General features: G+C 36.7%; 1 protein-coding gene across 1 annotated transcript in view; it reads right to left on the bottom strand.

Moving 5' to 3' along the window:
• Positions 1-671: 671 nt before the first annotated feature.
• Positions 672-18,969, bottom strand: part of MSR1 (macrophage scavenger receptor 1) — a 67,216-nt gene continuing 48,918 nt past the window's right edge. Inside the window, exons 9-10 of the mRNA XM_037055274.1 lie at positions 11,879-12,067; positions 672-3,139 (exon numbers count right to left, since the gene is read on the bottom strand). Coding sequence (XP_036911169.1) covers positions 3,006-3,139; positions 11,879-12,067 — 323 coding nt within the window. The 3' untranslated portion in view covers positions 672-3,005. The remainder of the gene's footprint in view (positions 3,140-11,878; positions 12,068-18,969) is intronic.

Below are 18,969 nucleotides of genomic sequence, written 5' to 3'. Positions count from 1 at the left end.
AACATTATGCATTTGTGCTTTATCTTAATAAGCTATAAACTTCCTCAGTGTTAATGATTAGAAGATAATATTGTAATTCTCTATTACAATGAGATTTTTACATTCTCTTTTATAAAGAGAATGTAAATTCTCTTATATAATTCTCTTTTAAAATGAAAAACACAAGTGATGGTGTTCTAGCCCAGGAAATGCTTGGTCTGTTGTTTCTACGTAAACATAGTCAAGTTTATAGGTGGAAATCTTCTCCCACCTGTCATTTGAGTACACAGCCACTGGTGGGAAGTATTTGTACAATAAATCTGTTTTCTAAAATTTCTTGACTCCCTTACTACCTGTAATACAAAATAAAACTCTGTTTTTAAGTAGGAAGTCAACTTTCAGATTTAAATTACTAAGATAGAAATATTTGTCTTATACTACTACAATCCCAAGAGCTATTTTTCCCAATTAATTTATCACCTCATTTCTTTAACTTAAGAGGTTTTAAAATATCACAAATCGACCTACCTTTTAATTCAAAACTTTCAACGTAGGATGAAGTGATAATTAGCAAATTTGGTATTCCTTGAATCTCTTTTCTTCTGTCTTTCCTTCCTTTCTCTCCTCCTCCCATCCTAATGTCTCTGCTTCCTTACTCCTTCCGCTCTCTCTCTCTTTTTTTTTCTCCCAAATTCTCCCAGGTCATTCCTCTAACCTCTCTAATCACTCTGGCAGCTGACTCGGATGTATGGTAATTTGGTTCTCTGAAAGTAAGCAGGTCTCATCTTCCCTAGTAAGCCCTTGTTCATAATAGTCGCTGTGTTTTCACATTACTCTACCTTCAACCTTTAGAAGAGAACTATTTTATGAATTTAACAAAAGAAAATAAGAGCATAATTTGTGTCATTAACATTACCAGTCTTTTTAGGCAAATCTTGTAAACATGAAGCACCAAAGACCTTTTTTTTTTAAATAATTGAAATGTTCTACAGGTTTTATTGAACGTGCCGTTACTTGGCCCTGGGGAAGCTCTTAGTGGATGATCAACAAATGTATTTCAGTCTTTCTTCCCCCTCCATAACCTAAAATTACTCTAGCTACAGGTGTAATTCTGAAGTTTTTCATTCAGGGAAACCCAAAGAGTTTTAAGGGTCCGATTCAATTCTAGAGTTATGAACAATAATATAGTAATTTCCCTTTTTAAAAAATCACTTGTGTACTTGACATTTTTATAGGAAAACCTACAGCATGAGTCTGATACTTAATGTAATGCTTTTAAACCCTGGGGCCATGTGTTGCAAACTCAGCAGAGCATTGCCTCCAGATAGCACAGTTCAACTACCAATATAATTAAAAATGATTTCACTTTTTTGTAAACTGGAAGATGCTAAATATCAAGCTCACTGCAATGCTTCAATGTCCTATGTTCTCTTGTCCTGCCTAAGCCCACTGTCTCTAAGTCCACAGCTACTTTGCCTTTGCTCCTTTCAAGATATTTGACCTTGTGCAATTGTGTGTTTTAGTTGCTGATTAAGCAGTCCAAGAAAAGTTTGTTGTTTTGTGCCTGGTGCTGGGTCATCTGAAATCCTCAGGGTGGCATGTTAGAAGGGAAGATGGACATGACCTGGGAAAGAGCAAGGACACAATGGAACCCATGAGGATTGGTGCTGGAACCTGCACTAACTTCTCACTGCTTCCAGCTTTGACGGTTCATGTGGCCTCACGAGAAGGTGGTGAATTCATCATGGAGCTAAATATGCACCCAGCCAAGGAGTGTGAGAAGCTGACAGGGGCTCCAGAGGGGATGTGGGGAGGTGCAGGCACTGCCTTCCTGCAGACCAGGTGAACGCACAGAGCAGGGGCAGCCTGTATGGGCTGCACCCGCGCCCTGTTGCCCTCGCAGCGGCGTCCAGAGCACAAAGAGAGAGACGGCTGCTCCTAAATACTTGGCAGCCCAACCCTGTGCAAATTGTCTTTTGTGGTCCATGACGAATCAGACAACATGGGAAAGAAAATTTGGAAAATGTAGCTGTAGCATAGCTACACCGATGTCATATAAATACAGCACAGTAGCGGGTGGCAGGGAGGACTTCATGAGAGACTCCAAAGGACAGTTGACACTTCCTTCTGCGTTTCAGACATTCGTATGCTGTTAGTTTAAATGGAGTACGTCAAGTAGATGTATTTGCATTTTAAACATGGTCTGTTTGAATTGTAACAATGTAATTGTTCAACTTAAACTAAATGCATAACAATCTAAGCTCTAGTTTGGAGATGACTTTTTTGATCCGCCAATTATTCAGATACATATAGCAAGGGTGGGCCTGTGCCTTTCCTCCTAAGAGCTACTCCAACTCACTTTGTGACTCAGCAAAAACAAACAAAAACCTGTCAATACATGACCAGGTAAAATAACTATGTTATTAACTGTGTTATTACAGACCATGTTAGTACATGAACATGTAAAGCCTTATGATAAGAATCTTACATGGCCAAAACTTATCATTTAGATTGTTATATTCATAACAGTCAAGGTCTTGCTCATCAGAGATCTTGATAGCTGGACAAGATTGTTTTTTTAAAAATATGTATGGATTGAAGATTTTGCAAACTTGAGAAATTTTCTCAACCTCATTATGCAGAAAGCAATTAAATTAAAATAAACTAAATAGATTACAAAGACAAAAATTACAATCTTATGGTGAAAATATAAACTGGAACCATTGATTGAAATTTGTGTCCATTATTACTGACATTTGTAATCTAGAAGCCTTGAACTTCAGTATTTTCCATTCAATATCTGTTATTATAAAATTCCATTTGACAAAGTAGATGTTAAAATGGTTCAAAAACAGACATGTAGTAAGTATGAAGGTCTTAGATATATTTATCCAGTGATTTTCAAATATTCCTTGTCCTTTGACAATATTCTTAATCTCTTAAATATTCATTAAACTGATTTTAGTGGAGCAAAGTCATAAAAATCATCCTCAATGATTTCATAAATATGGACAAAATATGATACGTTATACAGTGCAAGTGACCCCAGCATCTTCCTTGTGGGTACAGGATCTCACACCCCACTGTCGGATACTACACTCTTCAATAGATGATTCTCTCCCAAAACAATATACTTCATTCAGCCATATTGGACCTGTGCCTGCAAAAATCAGATACATTTGCATTAGTGAGTACAGTTGAGTGTTTATGTTTGAGTGAAACAAATCCATTTATTTGCTCATTTAACAAAATGCGTTCATCATTATCTGTATACAAGTACTGTGCTCTCTATCAGGATTCGAAAATTAATCCCCTGCCCAAGAAAACTTTATATTTTGTCAATGTGTAAAATACTAAAATCCAAAAGATAAGAACTATAATAAAAGTACACAGTTCCATACAATTATAGATTAAAAATGATTGGTTTCCTCTGAGCATTTAACAAACTATTTTCATTTTTAAAAATAAGGAAAGAAATAAACTTTAATATAATGGATATATGCTATGCTCTGATGATCCAAGCACATGGGTATGAGGTGTATCTGGACTATATGGTATCCTGGAGTTCTTAGCTTCCAATGTGTTTCAGTTTACATGTGCCTGGTTTACCAAATACATTATCTATTTTTAATTAAGCAGAGACTAGGACAATGAGCAAAGGGCTCAGAAAGCCCCTGTAAGAAGACAGTGGACTATGAATTGCGAGCACATGCAGACAAGAAAATGGCAGAACTTTTCCGATCTTTCCTTTACAGGCATCAGAAGCAAAAAAACGATGGTGTCAGCAGCAGGCTGCCTCGTGGATATTCATCTAAATAAACATAATTGCCACTTTTGAGATAAGGACTCTATTTTATCAGTGAATAAGAAAACCACGGCTACTTTTTAAAAAAGGAATTCATAGCAAGAGGTTTAAAAAGCAAATGTTTGGAAATGTTTTCTGATATACCCTCAAAATACTCTAAGTGTTTCATATATTAATGTGCTCCTTTCTTGTAGGCTTGAGACACTTAGAGACAGAACCTTTGAAAACTTCTGAATGATTGATTTCATTGGGTTTTGTTAAACGTTCAATATTGCAAACCTCCGAATGAATTTTCAAAAACATTTCATGGCATCAAGAAACCGATGATTTAGCAGCTCAATTTCAACAAAAACCTCTGCAAAACTGAGGGAGGGGAAATAAATAAATATGCTAATACTGTAAGCATAATCAACAAATCATTTTTTAATTTGGATCAATATAATGTTTAAAGGTTTTCTTTCAGGCATAAGAGCTATATAGAACATATTTAGAAATACTAAATTCAACTTAGAAACAGATCTTTGTGTAGCTATAAAACAGTGTTAAATAAAAGCCTTGTTTTTCAAAGAGGCAACTGTAATAGCACCTGTAAGGACACTGCTCTTACTGATTGTCCAAATATTCTGTGAGCTCAATATGTAAGTTAACAATACGTATATGATTAATAATGTATACAATGTACAATATTATGTGTATATAATATAATAATAAGTTAGCAGATATAGAGAATATTATAATCACAATGTGGATAAAATTGGACCCAACCCTAAAAAATGGATAGAGGTGTCCAAGTATACAAAAGAAATCGTTCCATATAGCGAGAGCAGCATGGAAATGCTTGAGGTATTAGGTATTAGAATTGTTCACAGTCTCCCAGAAACTAAACACAAGGTATATGTATTAATGAAGGAGAAAGAAAGGTGGATAGAAAACTGAGACCATGCTATAAAATTTTTTGAATTGTATATTGTGAGTCACAAAAAGAAATGACATCATCAGAACCACAATTTTAGAACTGCGTGTCTCGCAGAAATGTGGACATGAAATTGAGGAGGAATCTGTAAAGTAATAGGATGTCAATATAGACATTTTCTGTGATGACTTATGTGTTTCTTTACTTTTCAAATTAGGAAATTTTGATTTCCACATATAAAAAAAGATGGGTAAATTACTTAATTTTGAATAATTTGTGTCTTCACTAGAAAGATCCAGGTATAAGACAAAATTATATTTTGGTTTACATTATCACGGTAACTAGGAACATTGTATTCTTCTTTTAATATAATACTAATTAAATTGTTAGGATACAAACAATATTTCTATTAAAAAAGCAAAGGTTATCCTGGATTGATCAATTGTAAGAGTATGAGGTCTGTCCAGAAAAAGTCCAGCCATTGTTAGTATAACAAGAAAGGTTTCCACAACATTAATATAACCTGGCAGCCAAGGAGAGTGAACTGGAATACACATGTGTGAACAATGACAATTTCTCTCTACTACTCAGTGAGGGCAGTAGATGGCTGTTGAGTGAGCGTATGCACTTTGTGGCCGTCACAGTCAAAATTCCCAAGCAAGTAGAGCAGCAAATCTGCATCAAATTTTGTGTTAAGCTTGAGCATTCCCCCAGGGAAATATTCAGCTGATTCAGAAGGCCACAGCTCTGGGCATCTGGTGATTGGCAGCTTCATCACAACAATGAGTCTGTTCATGCACCATGTCTCGTGCAAAGTTTTTTTGGTGAAACATCGAATCACCCTGGTGACTCAGCCCCACTACAGCCCAGGTTTGGCATCCCATGACTTCTGGCTTTTCCCAAAACTAAAATCACCTTTGAAAGGGAAGAGATTTCAGACCACTGATGAGATTAAGGAAAATATGATGGGGGTCTGATGGCTGTTGAAAGAACTGTGTGAGGTCCCAAGGTACCTAATTTGAAGGGGACTGAGGCATTTTATGTACATTGTTCTATGTACAATGTTTCTTATAGCTTGTGTTTTCTTCAATAAATGTCTGTTTTGCATATTACATGACTGGATACTTTCTGGACAGAATTTCATATGTGTTTGGAATGTTTATACCAGCATGAGCTTTTTCAACTTGAAATGTTAAGGCAGATAAATGGCCTTCATTTTGTAGTCAAATTACATACCTAGCTCTTTCTCTCTGGGATAAATGTTATTTAAAATAATTTTTTGCTTGTTTTAATTGTGAATTGTACATCTATGCCATTAAACACCTACATTTTAAAAACAGATTAATGGTATATGATCTCAAAATCAGAAATCTTTCCAGGAATACTTTTTGGCTCCCAAATTGCTCTTATAGGTACATATATTGGTCCTTTCCATGTTTATGAGTGTTTGTATGTGTGAGTATGTGTATGCATGTTTTTGACAACAATGCTATGTATAAAATCTATACCAACTTTCTGGAAGTTCCCAAGGGCTACTCAAAAATATAGCCAAAAAATAACGATTGCACAAACAGTAAAACTACTCTTATGTTAACATGGAAGGGAGTCAGAAGAGTGGGACATTTGTAAATGGCATTCACTGCATCTACGAACATTTACGAGTTGTACAAAGAGACAGGAGTAAATGTTTTCACGAAAGCTGTGGCCCCATCAGGTCTGGGAACACGGGAATGGTCTGGACCCGGAGCTTCTGGACCCAGGTACCGGGGCGCCTTCCCTGAGCCCACATCTTGCACATCTAATCATTGGGTTTGCATCTCAGCAGTGCCGAGTTTTTACAACTCGAAGAAAGAGAATTACAAGTGAGACCTCCCAATGGCAGTCACACCAGCAGGGCCACCCCCGCAGGCTCAGCACGACACAGAATATTTTGTCAATCAATGTGCTGACATGCGGGCACAAGGGTTTAGAAACCACAGTAGAGGAAGTCATGAATGTTGGAATTCCCTTCTGTTGTAATAATACTGAATATTTAAATCCGCTCTTCGAAGAACTCGCAATGTGGCCCGAAACATTCAAAGTACTGTTGATGTGTTATTTCACTGAATCCTCAAATAACCTTAAAAAGTTAAGTGCTTTTATATGCTGTTTTACTGTAGAGGAAAGCAAAAATCAGAGATAGTACCTTTGCTCAAGGTCATGTAACTAATGCATGATGAAGCATTTTCCCCGGGGGCTGCCTAGAGCTGGGGCCTATAATCAATGATTTACTGCGATGCCTTGCATTAGTAGATGCAGTCCTTCGACAGATGTTCTGAGTGCCTACACGAGCGAGCAAAATCAACGTCCATTCTCGCTTGGACTGACCTCCCTTAGAAGGAGGACTTCCGTTTTAGGCAGATGGAGCCGCCGAGGCCACACAGGAGGTGTTTAGTGGCAGAGCTGACGCAGCATCCAGGCCTCCTAGTCCTTATTCCTCAGCTATGAAAAACAGAGGGTGTCATTCGGGGACTCCGGTCTCTCCCATGGGGAAAAGATTCACATGCGGTGAACACACTTTCAGATACAGTGCATATACTGTATCTGTTTTCACATATGATTTTAAAAATTTACTCTTCTAATAAGCTTGTAAAACCATGGCAATCGTCTCCAATTCATGGGTGAATAAACTATTACACAAAAAAAGATGAACGGCTTTCTCAGAAAGAACAGAGCCAAGCAACAGAACAGAATAACCTTTAAACCATGGGGGTATTTAGTGACTACACAGAAGCCCAAATGGAGGTTTAAAAATAATTTTCAGATATGTTATTTTACTTTTATATTAATATATTCAGGACTATTGAGCCTAAGGAGAAAATTTATTTAATATGCATTTCCCATAGCCTTCTAAATTGTGTTCTGCATTAAAATTAATGTTAAGGTAGTATAAAATTAATAAAGTTTTATCTTCATGCAAACCTCAAAGATAAATAAAACAAACTTATTTTTGTTTCTTTAGATAATGACTGTTACTCAAGGATTTTTTGTCACTCCTATCATTATTTATTTTTGGGGGGGGGCTTCCAAACTATCCTTTCTACTTAGTGGAAACTATACAAAATTCATATGTATATTTTAGAAGTTTTTATTCTTGAATCCTATTGATCTATCTATCTATATTGATAGATAGACTATAGCTATCTATCTGCTCAGTTATACACCTTCAATCCCCTTTAACATTTTAGGGCTATGGGAATTCAAACTGACGGACTTGGTGCTTCTAAAATCAGACAGTGATAAAGGTATTGTCCATGTCCTCTGCGGTTTTATGAGCTTGGCTTGTGATGCTCGGGATTGTGCTTGACAGATGATACCATTTTCCCTTCATCTCTTTTTTTGTTTCTTAAATGCAGATACCATTGTTCTTTGAGGGATTTGAGTTCATTCGATCTAATCTTCAGTAACCCATCACTTTATGGAAAAAGAAAGGGAATCAGATATTTTACATTAGCTAGATCAAAGCCATGAGATCTGTGATTAGCTGCTGAATGGATATGTGGGGAAGTAAAAATTACAAGTGGTTAAAAATCTCTGCATGAATTTGCATTCAATCCAGTTATGGTTGGGTGACATGAATTTGTATCAATTTTAAGACTTCTCATAAGGAAGTACATTGTCAACAGCTCAAGAAAAACATTGGGGTTTTTTTGGTTGTTTGGTTTGGTTTTGCAGGGATGTGGGATCAAAGTTGAAAACAGAATGGGAATCCGAACAGAGAATGGTTAAACCGACTAGAGCTCTGGATTCTAGTTTTGTGGTTTTAAAGAAGCTATGTATTTCCCCTATTTTATTGTATATGCAAAATAAAGAAGTATGGCTAAGATAACTCTAAAATTTCATTTACCTTTAAAAATCCATGATTTTAAGATTTTGAAGAAGCATGCTCTTCAGACACAAAGTTCTTGAGGATAAAGAACATTATGTCTCTTAAAGACATAGGTTAAGACAATAAATCTAGACACGCCCAACCACCATAACACCATAATAGCTGTGTAAACATCTACTTCTCACAGGTGCTGTGTGCACTAAATGAGACCATGCAATAGGCACATTCTATACAATATTATTCCTATTTCATACTGTCTTTGTTACCGTAAAAATGTTATAGACTTTATATCAGGTTCTATAACATTCAACATGTAAACATCTTTTAAAACTTTCATTGTGCATGGTGCACTATGTAAGATTTTGAGTTCTGACCCATTGAGATATTTGAATCATCTTTGAGATTATTTTTACTACCACTTATTAAAGTGCAGTTCAGAGATATAGCTATATGTTTTATCTCTTTCAATTTGTTCTCGTATTTATTTTAAATTCCACTTAGAAAATTGGTTATGGAATGAGAAAGAGGTAATGAATAAAAGATGACATTTATGTTTAGAATCTTCTTTTGTTTCTGCTCTCAAGTTTGGTGCTTCAGCACAAACTGGTGTAAAGTGCGAAGAGGAGATAGCTGCTCCAGGCTCTGCTCACATCTCCTGCATTTGCTTATGGGCTCTGACTTGCCTGGGACAAATTCCCAGCGTACTCCCGTTGTCTGATCAGGCTCATCCAATTTTTGCTGCAGGGAGACCACTGGGAGGACAGATTGGAGGGTGGAGAGAGAGAGGAATGACTCCCCCCCACTCTTCCCTTCCCCGTGCAATGGTGAGCAAAATGCCTCTCAGTGCTTCCTTATTTTATGTCTACTTTATGTCTACTCAGGGAAAAAGAAAGAAAAAAGAACATTCCCCTTTAGTGAAAGGTACACCCAAATGAAGAAACCTATTTAAAGGAGCATGTCATAAGCTTCATTTCTAGAAATCATTTTTCTTGCAGCTACAAAACTAATTCTTCTTTACGCTAACAAGGATTATCTTTGGTTAGCCAGGTTTGCTATTTTAAACTGAGAGAGAGAGAGAGAGAGAACTGCATCCAGAAAATTATATTCTTCCTTTAATGGGGGAATTATACAAAGAAGACAAATTCAAAATTTTTTTACTTCTTGTTTCAATTTTAGTAATAATATATAGAGAGAGTATTAGTCTGATTCTTCTTACTTCCCTAAGATATGACAAATAATTAAAATTCCAATGCATCTTTTCTTTCCCCAACCCTTCCACTCATATTTCTCTGTCTTTATGCTGCCTGCAAAATTGCTTTTTCTTTTTCCCCAGAGTGACACTGTAAATTTAAGGTGGAGGAGTGGAAAAATAAGGAGGAGTTTATGCAGCTTTACATAAAAAGGTCATTTGCTGCGTCTAATCCAAAATCAGCTTACAATGTAAGCCTCTTTCTTAGAATGAAATGTACCATGAAGCAGATCGTGAAATTTATTTCTCAGATTTTTCAGAAGAAATAACCTCAGTTTGATTAATTCTCCTGGCTCATCTTTCTTTATTATTTTAAAATTCTCATACTCATTTTTCACTCGCTTGGTACTGAATTCCACACAGTGGGCAGAGACAAGTGCAGGTCTCCTCGGGCAGAGTGGGGAGATCATCGGACCTTCTGTGCAGCACACATCAGCCACACTTCTCTGCATACAGCAGGAAATCACATTCATTTGGGCCTTGGAACATCACTGCCGTGACTGCACAATATACTAACACAGACCTTACTCTTCCGCCTTTCAAAGGGGATGAGAACTAAGCCTGAAATTATACCATTGGTTCTGGTGAGCAATGCTATGAAGCAGGCTTTGTACTAAGCACTTTTTAGTATGCCTGCTCTTTTAAGACCCCAAATAAATCTGGCTTGCTATTATTAATCTCATTTTATTAAAAAAAAAGAAATTGAAACTCTGGAACATGGGTATTAGCCCTAAAGTTTCAACTCATATCTCCTTAGTTACCAAATTCACTTCAGCAGTCACTCAAAAATGTGAAAAAAATTTCTGACATGCCTTGTTGTTTTATTATAGTAAAACTCTAGTGTAATTTCTAGAATCACCAACTGCCGTCAATACAGTCTCAATAAAAATGGACACTCATCTTAGAGAAGTAGTCAGTTATCTGAAGAAAACTTAAAAAGAATTGCCTCTACAAAAACAAAAAAAAATTCACATGAGACAAAACTCGATTGTTTTGTTACTTATTTAAATAAATAATGTTTCCCTGTCAGTATTCTACAACACTTATTTTCTTCCCTTGTACCATTGCTCTAGTAGCGAAACACCTAGAGATATAAACAGGAATAGATAAAAGCTGTGGGGGCCGAAGAACCCGTTACTCGTGAGACCAGGCCTTAAAGTCAACGCAGTCCTCAAACAGTGGGGTCCAGCTGTGACTTTGCCATCTCTGTTTGGAACTTCAGTGGAAAAACAGCTTTGGAGCCTATGACAAGGCTTGGGATTGGGAGAGGAAATAAAGCTGGGCTGCAACTGCTTATTGGCTTTCCTACCACAGCTTGTATTTTGCTAAACCTTATTAAGAGTTTCCCCTGAATTAACACACATATGTGACTGCTCTTGCTCTACATTTGGTTTCCGCTTGGTAACAGATTAAAGGTTTCCTTTGAGATAGGAGAAATTAATAAATTGAACTACCAGGCGTGTCCCTTAAAGACACAAAGCTAAATGCAGAGTTGTCGACTCTCCAGGTAATGTAAGGTGGAAGTCACCTTGATGAAAGTGATTTTACTGTTATCAGTCTCTTTGTACTGAGCTATTCAGCTAGTCCACGTTGATTAAATTATATATAGACCATTGAGAAGCTAGATTTCATTTTGTCAGCAAAGGCACATCCCCAAAATTCAGATCATCACATGCTGTTATTTCTAAAACTGAAGAACATTGGGCCGTCATCTCCCTGCGGAGTAATTCATCCTGCTATTTGAATTGTCCGATTGATAGATTCTACTGGTCAAGTAGTTCATTCACCCGTCCAGCTTCGCCAATCGCTCTATCTTCCCCTGTGTTAGTACCCTCCAACTAACCAATTGAATCTAAATAAAATTGAAACGTTAAAGGTTGTCTGAGAGCATATGGCCTTTGATTTTGATATCCTTTTCTTTTCATTTCTACGTTCTAGGAAAGGCCATTTGAAAACATCCTACATAGAATTTTTCTACCTATCCCATAAGTTTCTGTCTCTGCTTGCTTCTACATATAAAAGAATGCCCAGGCTTTGTTTAAAGAAAGAATTAAAGAAAATTACCTTGTCCAAAATGGGCTCCTTTGTGCACTGTTAGAACACCACGGTACCCCAAACTCCTGCAGACGACCTGTCCCCCATGTAACTCCCAGTGGTCATCACAGACCGTACCCCACTGGCCATCATGGAAAATCTCCACTCGGCCTTCGTGAGGGCCACTACCATCAACCAGGCGGGCTGTCCTAGATGGAGCTGCAACGGAAGCAAGCAGAGATTAATTCTATATTGGTATAGTTTTATAATGCTTGTTAAAAAATCATTTTAGCACTTTTTTCCAATGAGGTCAATTAGTGGAATAAATTACAAGTATTCTAGCATCAATATGGTAAAGAGTTTAATTGGAAGTATGGCATCCATCAAAGCAAAAGAGTAGAACCTCTTCTCTCCATTTGATCATTTATGTCTGTTATGTCAGTGAGAACTCTTCGAAGATTATGTTCCCATGACTGGAAAATTGAACAGCTATGATTTTCTAAATGCTATATAAATTTTTATTACTATTTAGAAAGTTTTATAACAAAGTAAGTCATTATTTTCCTGGCACCCTAACACACAAACTGGAAAATACAATCCAGTGACTTTCAATGATGTAGGAGGTGGAGGAGAAGCTATCTTATAATATCATAAACACACAGAAAAAGATGACCAAACATCCTATCTTCGAGCTAGAGAAACAAGATAACTATAGTGATATTTACTTAGAAATATCAAGGGTATTTCTTAGGAAGAGGCCCCTGGATTTTATTCCAAAATACTCTCCTTTTCTTCTTCTTTTTTGAATGAGACACAAAGCAGCGAATTTTTGAAAAGAAGAGAGAGAATAAGCACCCTGATCTCTTAAGGGTGCTGATTCTATCATGTTATCCTCATGACCCATAGAGATCTAATTATCTCCTGAAAACTCCACCTTCAAATATCATCACATTAGTGTTTATGGCTTCAACATACAAATCTGATGGAGGAAGGGGCGTGAATGAACACAGTTTAATCTGGAGCAGTATGCCTTAGAGTCACAGATGGCTGCCCCACCCAGAGTTTCTGATTCAGTAGTTGTGAGTGGGACCCGAGACTTTGTACCTTTGACGAGTTCCCAGGTGATGCTGAGGCAGTTGGTCCTGGGAGCAGACCTTGAGAACCACTAACCTTGAAGATCATGTTACACATTTAAAAGAGGAGGCATGTTGATCACACACACCTGCTGATACTTTGATACAATCCTTTAGTCTCCTTTATTCCAAAGAGAATAGGAATTACTATTACTATTACTTCCAAATCTCCTATGCTTATGCAATTTTGAAGGGGAATAGCTTCCTCTATTGAATTTTCTAGGACTCAGTTGGGCATGTTTACCTCTCTCTGTCATCTAAATATTTTTCAGTGATACATCAGATAACTGATGTATATCTAGTGTGACCATACTGTGCGGATCCTTGCCCATCTCTGAACTAATACGAGAAGCGGCAGGCCAAGAGGATTTTTCAACTGCTCTGTTCTGGTGGTAGAGAAAAACCCATTTTGCCATTTTGAACAGCCTCGGTCAGCATTTTGTCTGGAAGACTGCAGGTCGGAATTTTCTCTGATTTTAGCCAACTCATTACATGAACGTAAGTAATGGCACAGCTTCTTTGGTATCAAGCTAACCCATTTAGTCAGGCGGATTTTTTTCCACTGGGGAATATTGGCCTTGTACCTAAAGATTTCAGAAAAGAGTAATTTGTATGTATTTTTCTCCCCTGGGTAACTGTCTCAATTCTCCTTTTAACTTCATTAATGTAGACTCCCTCCAGATTCAAGTCAGATAAACACAGATAAACAATGACCGTGTGTCCACTTAAAGACTCTTATTAGGCATCGCTTTGTAAAACTGGCTAAAAACAGAAACAAACCAAAATGGAAATGATCAGGTATGTTAGGGGCCATAGGATCCCCTATGGAACTCGGGGAGGAGATTGCATTTAGGCACCTACAACAGCTTCACCAACTCCGCTCTGCTCAGTACTCTCTCCCCAGATTTTATTCAAAAGCCTCTCTGTACATTGCTTCATTCTTATCTTTTGTTGCAAGCTAGATATTTCTGTTCCCCATCCACATGATAAAATGTATGTTAATAACTTCTAAGTTTCTTTTTTACAGTCTTAAGTGCTCAGGCTTAGTTTGAGCTAGATTGCCCATCTATGGCCTAAGTAGGTTGAGTTGAAGACGTTTCCGCTCGCATTTACATGGTATTTCTGGAGTAAGGGTGAGATGCACTTCCTTTCTGAAGGGGAGTTCTGAGCAAACAAAGACAATATGTTCATTCCATAAAAAGCATTTTAATAATCTCTGTGTATTCATATGACATTAATTAGGCTATATGTTTAGTCCTGGGATCATTTTCATATATCTGTGATTGCTGAGTATAAATGAAATTAAAAATCTAGAACTCAGATAATCTGGATTTTAGTTCTGCCTTGACACTGTTTATGCAACCTTATTACAACATTTAACCTCTCTAAGACCAAATTTTTCATATGTTTTACAGAAAATATGATATTTGCTTTCTTAAATGTGTCTTAACACAACTTCTTCTGTACCAGGTATTTTCCTGGGTTCCTAGAATAATTTGAATAAAATATATATCCTGTCTTCAAGTTTCTTGTATATTAAGGTTATTGTGAAAGTTGGCAGAAATAATGCATTCTTTAAAATAGTATACAAATATAAAGCGTTTATTTTTACAAGTTTTAACATTTTTGAGGTTTTCATTTTCTGATGAAAGCATCAAGATGAATAATTATCTGTATTATTAACCACCTTATTCATTAAGTAATTTTTTACTAATTCCCTGTTTAATGCTTATTTTCCTAAAAGAAGAATTCTAACTGAAATGGAATAAAAGCTGCTGCAAATAGACAAAACCTACCCTGTGGTTTCAGATGCCAGTTTATTTGACCTCTGTTATTTCCAAACATGATTATCTGCTATTCTGCAGAAACTCTTCTGTAATAGTGATGAGTCAATTATGGGCCATGGGCAATGCCAATCTGCTGATGGTTATATAAATAAAGCTTTACTGGAATGCAGTCACGTCCATTTGTTTGTGTATTGTTTAGGACGCTTTTCATGGGAAAGCAGCAGAGTTCAATAGTTGTGACAGAGACCTTCTGCCATATTTGTTATCTGACCCTTTATTTTAAAAAAGCTTGCCAAACCCTGTGACAGTTTAAAACACAGTGGTCTAGGATTTCTGTAGGGATTCCCTGCCAAGCAGCCCCTGGAATAAATAAAGTCCTTATCCATCTCTGCTTTCTTCTCCAGTCCAACCCTCTGAGAATCTCTCAGCCCCTACTCTCTTACTCTTTTTTGTTTTATAATTATTCACATTGCGCAAATAAGCCTTGCTCTCTTTAATTTCTGGGGCTGTGGTCTGGAATGCTCCATTAATCCGACTCCCAGCCTCCCCTCCCCCTTCCCCTCCCACACTCACATCCGTCTCCCTTTATCCAACCCCAGCCCCGCCCCCCAGGGTTTGGATGGGTCCCTCTCTTCTGACCCCCACAGGCACTGGCTGACCTTCCAAGGCACTGCAAACTGGCTTATTTCCTCTCGACTGAGATTTTGACAGTTCTTTTTTTAGCACCTGACAAAAAATGTAGACTTTCATTCCTAGTCACTTAGTAAAAAGTTATAATATGAATGAATGAATGGTGAGCTCTTCTTGATATACAACCTCCTCAATGAATTGAGTTGGTAAATACTTGAAATACCAAACAATGGAACGAATAAAATCGAGTGTTTTACAAGTCTCTAGAAGGACTATCATTTCTATATGTAGACGCAATAAGGGAAGCCGTAAAGAAAAAGATTAATTTCATGGAATTAAATATGAACTTTATTATGAAAAAATGGCATGGCTGTCTACTGGAAGCCCCCCAGAAGTCAGGAAAAGTCTGGTGGGGAGTCTGATCAAATGCCTTACGTATTCTGAAACCTGATTTGGGGTTTAGGGGATTTATCTCTTAGTGGCAGACTAATGCCAAACAGAATCTTGGGACTAAATGTCAATTCAATTTGCAAGGAGAAAGGTAATTGCCTCAAAAACTGGAATATTTGTATCTGCTTGACAAGGCCATGTTCTCCCCGTGGGCAGTCTTTATAGGAAGTCGAATCACAATAAGTGAGTTATTCATTTAATTAATTTATTAATTTACAATGAGACATAGCAGTGAGATTTTGCCTCTGGGACTGGAAAGCAAGCTCTTTGGTTAACACATTTTTCTTTATATATGTTAATATATTCAATCAGGTTAGCTGATTTGACATTATCTCTCTCTGATTCCTGGTCATTTAACTTTTTAAAGGCAATCTTACTATTCTTACTTCCTAGTTCTGGAGGGAAGAAGGTAATATGATAATTTCTATATATTTTTTAAAGTCCATATGTAAATATTTATTACACTAGCCATACGTTCATATTTCTCTGACCTTACAATACCAAATAAAAATGTGTAATAGGGCAGAAATTTTACAAAAGATGTTGCAATTTACTCTGAGGAGATAACACCAAATATAATAAAAACTAACAAGTATAGAGGTTATTTTTATTTCATTTATTGCAGTCTTATTTTTAAAGAAGGTTGTAAAACAAAAATATATTAAATATCTCAGAATAGACGGGTGGTTATACATTAGATGGATAGTGTTAGAGGCCTTAAACACAACTGTCAACAGGACCATGTAAGAATGGGGGAAAAGATGATAATATAATATTAAATGACTATCTTAATATTAACATTTTATTTTAATTATGCAAAAAACTGGCATATAAAAAGACTGGAAGGAAGTATCTAAGCATATTGACAATAATTCTGTATATCATATAGAAATTGAATACATATTTTTAATTTTATATAATTATACTTTCTTAAAACTAAGACTAATTTAATAAAACAAGTAGTGGCTGGATATTCACCAATATCCTTACTATTGTAACATGTCTGAGACTCCAAGCTGAAACTCATAAAATTGAGGAAAAAGAACAAGGTCAAAATGAGAGATAGTTCTATTTTTGTAAAAAAACACACAATACAATACCAACCACTGTCTATATACACATACATTTGTAGTAAATGTATAAATGGAAAAGAACATATAAACTCCAAGATCATGTTTTATCTTGGGAAAGCAGAGGAGGCAGACATAAATAGAGTTTCAACAGTATTAGTTAAAATTATATACCTTCAAAAATAAACACCTGCAGTTTCTATGGTAAAATTTTAATATTTTAAAAATCCAGGTGGTTTGTACATAACTACTTATTCACTACTTGTTAGAATGGTCTTCCTTCTTTCCTTTACATGTGAAATACATTTTATTTAAAGAAGATAACACATTTACAGAGACGTTGATGGAGCCATGCATTAGCCTTAAATAAATTATAAAAGTGCTTCATTTAAGTCTTTCCTTGCAAGTCAGAAAAAGATATTATGAATCTGCAAACCTGCAGCAGATACACAGCACTGTAATTTGGAAAAAGAAGTTGGAAAGTATGTGAACTCTGGGGCTTTTTTGCATGTGTCTATTGCTGCTTCTTGGGTAAAGAACTGAGGTTAAAAAAGATTTGAGGAGTATAATTCATTTCCAATTATGATATTATTAACCTCATGGTCAGTTTTTATACCATTTATTTAAATTTGGAATTAAATATATTAAAATGGTAATTATTATATTTGAGTTCCAAATGTAACTAAGAAATTTTGAAAAATTGGATTTAGGCTGACCTGGAAGTCCTTGCAATATGACCAAATTCCTCTAGGAAGGGAACTGATTTTTTATTGAAGATAAATATCTCAATGAGGTACTTAGCTATGAAAGCTACAACCCAGATATCAGATGTTTGGGGAAACAAATTACATTTCTCTGAAAAAAAGTCACTGATTTTGAATCTGTCATCTGGATGCCAAGGGAGACACACACAAAATCCAAAGACAGAATGAAGAGGAGAAACTAGGGCTATAGTATCAAAGGCTCACAATTGTGTGCCTTCAAATAACAGAAATACAATGTCTGTCTGGAAAAAGTCCAGCCATTTTTAACATAACAAGAATGGTTTCCATGACTTTGGTGTAACCTGGCAGCTAAGGAGAGTGAACTGGATCACTCATGTGAGCAAGGATGATTTCACTGTATAGTCAGTGGGAGCAGTAGACACTGTAGAGTGAGTGTACTGTGTGGCCATAGTCTCATTCAAAATGACTAAGCAAGTAGACCAGAAAGTCCATATCAAATTTTTGCGTTAAGCTTGAACATTCCTCCGGGGAAACTATTTGGATGATTCAGAAGGCTGTAGCTATGGGCAACTGGTGATTGGCAGCTTCATTACAACAATGCACCTGCTCATGCATCGTGTCTCATGCAGAGTTTTTTTGTGAAACATCAAATCGTCCAGGTGACTCAGTCCCACTATAGCCCAGATTTGGTGCCCTGTGACTTCTGGCTTTTCCCAAAACTCAAATGACCTTTGAAAGGGAAGAGATTTCTGAGTGACAGTGAGATTTAGGAAAATACGACAGGGCAGCTGATAGCAATTGGGAGAACTGTGTGAGGTCCCAAGATGTCTACTTTGAAGGGAACTAAGACATCATTGTCCTGTGTACAATGTTTCTTGCATCTTGTATCTTCCTCAGTAAATGCCTGTATTTTTCATACTGCTTGGCTGGATACCTTCTGGACAGACCTCGTATGTTCTCTCAAACTCTGGAGGTCCACAGTTTGAAGTCAAGCCATCGGCAGAGTGACACACCTCTTGAAGGCTCAGGTGAATTCCTTCCTTGCCTGTTCCAGGCTCCTAGTGGCTTCTTGGCTTGAAATTGTCTCACGCCAATCTCTGTCTCTGTCTTCACATGACTTTCACTGCCTCTGTGTGCCCTTCTTTTGTAAAGGTGTCAATCATTAGAGTTGGGGCCCAACTGAACCCAATATGAGTTCGTCTTAGCTTGATTATACCTGCAAAGACCCTACTTCCAAATAAGATCACATTCTGAGGTTTTGGGTGTACATGAATTTCTTAATCATGTTGTGTTACTGTATTCTATTACAGTTGTCCTAATTCTCCC

This window comes from Sturnira hondurensis, unplaced genomic scaffold (genome assembly GCF_014824575.4).
Source record: "Sturnira hondurensis isolate 20B ecotype Veracruz unplaced genomic scaffold, ASM1482457v3 Scaffold0008640, whole genome shotgun sequence".
Classification (NCBI taxonomy): Eukaryota; Metazoa; Chordata; class Mammalia; order Chiroptera; family Phyllostomidae; genus Sturnira; species Sturnira hondurensis.
Note: the sequence above shows the minus strand (reverse complement) of the source record. Positions and strands in the feature narration are given on the sequence as shown.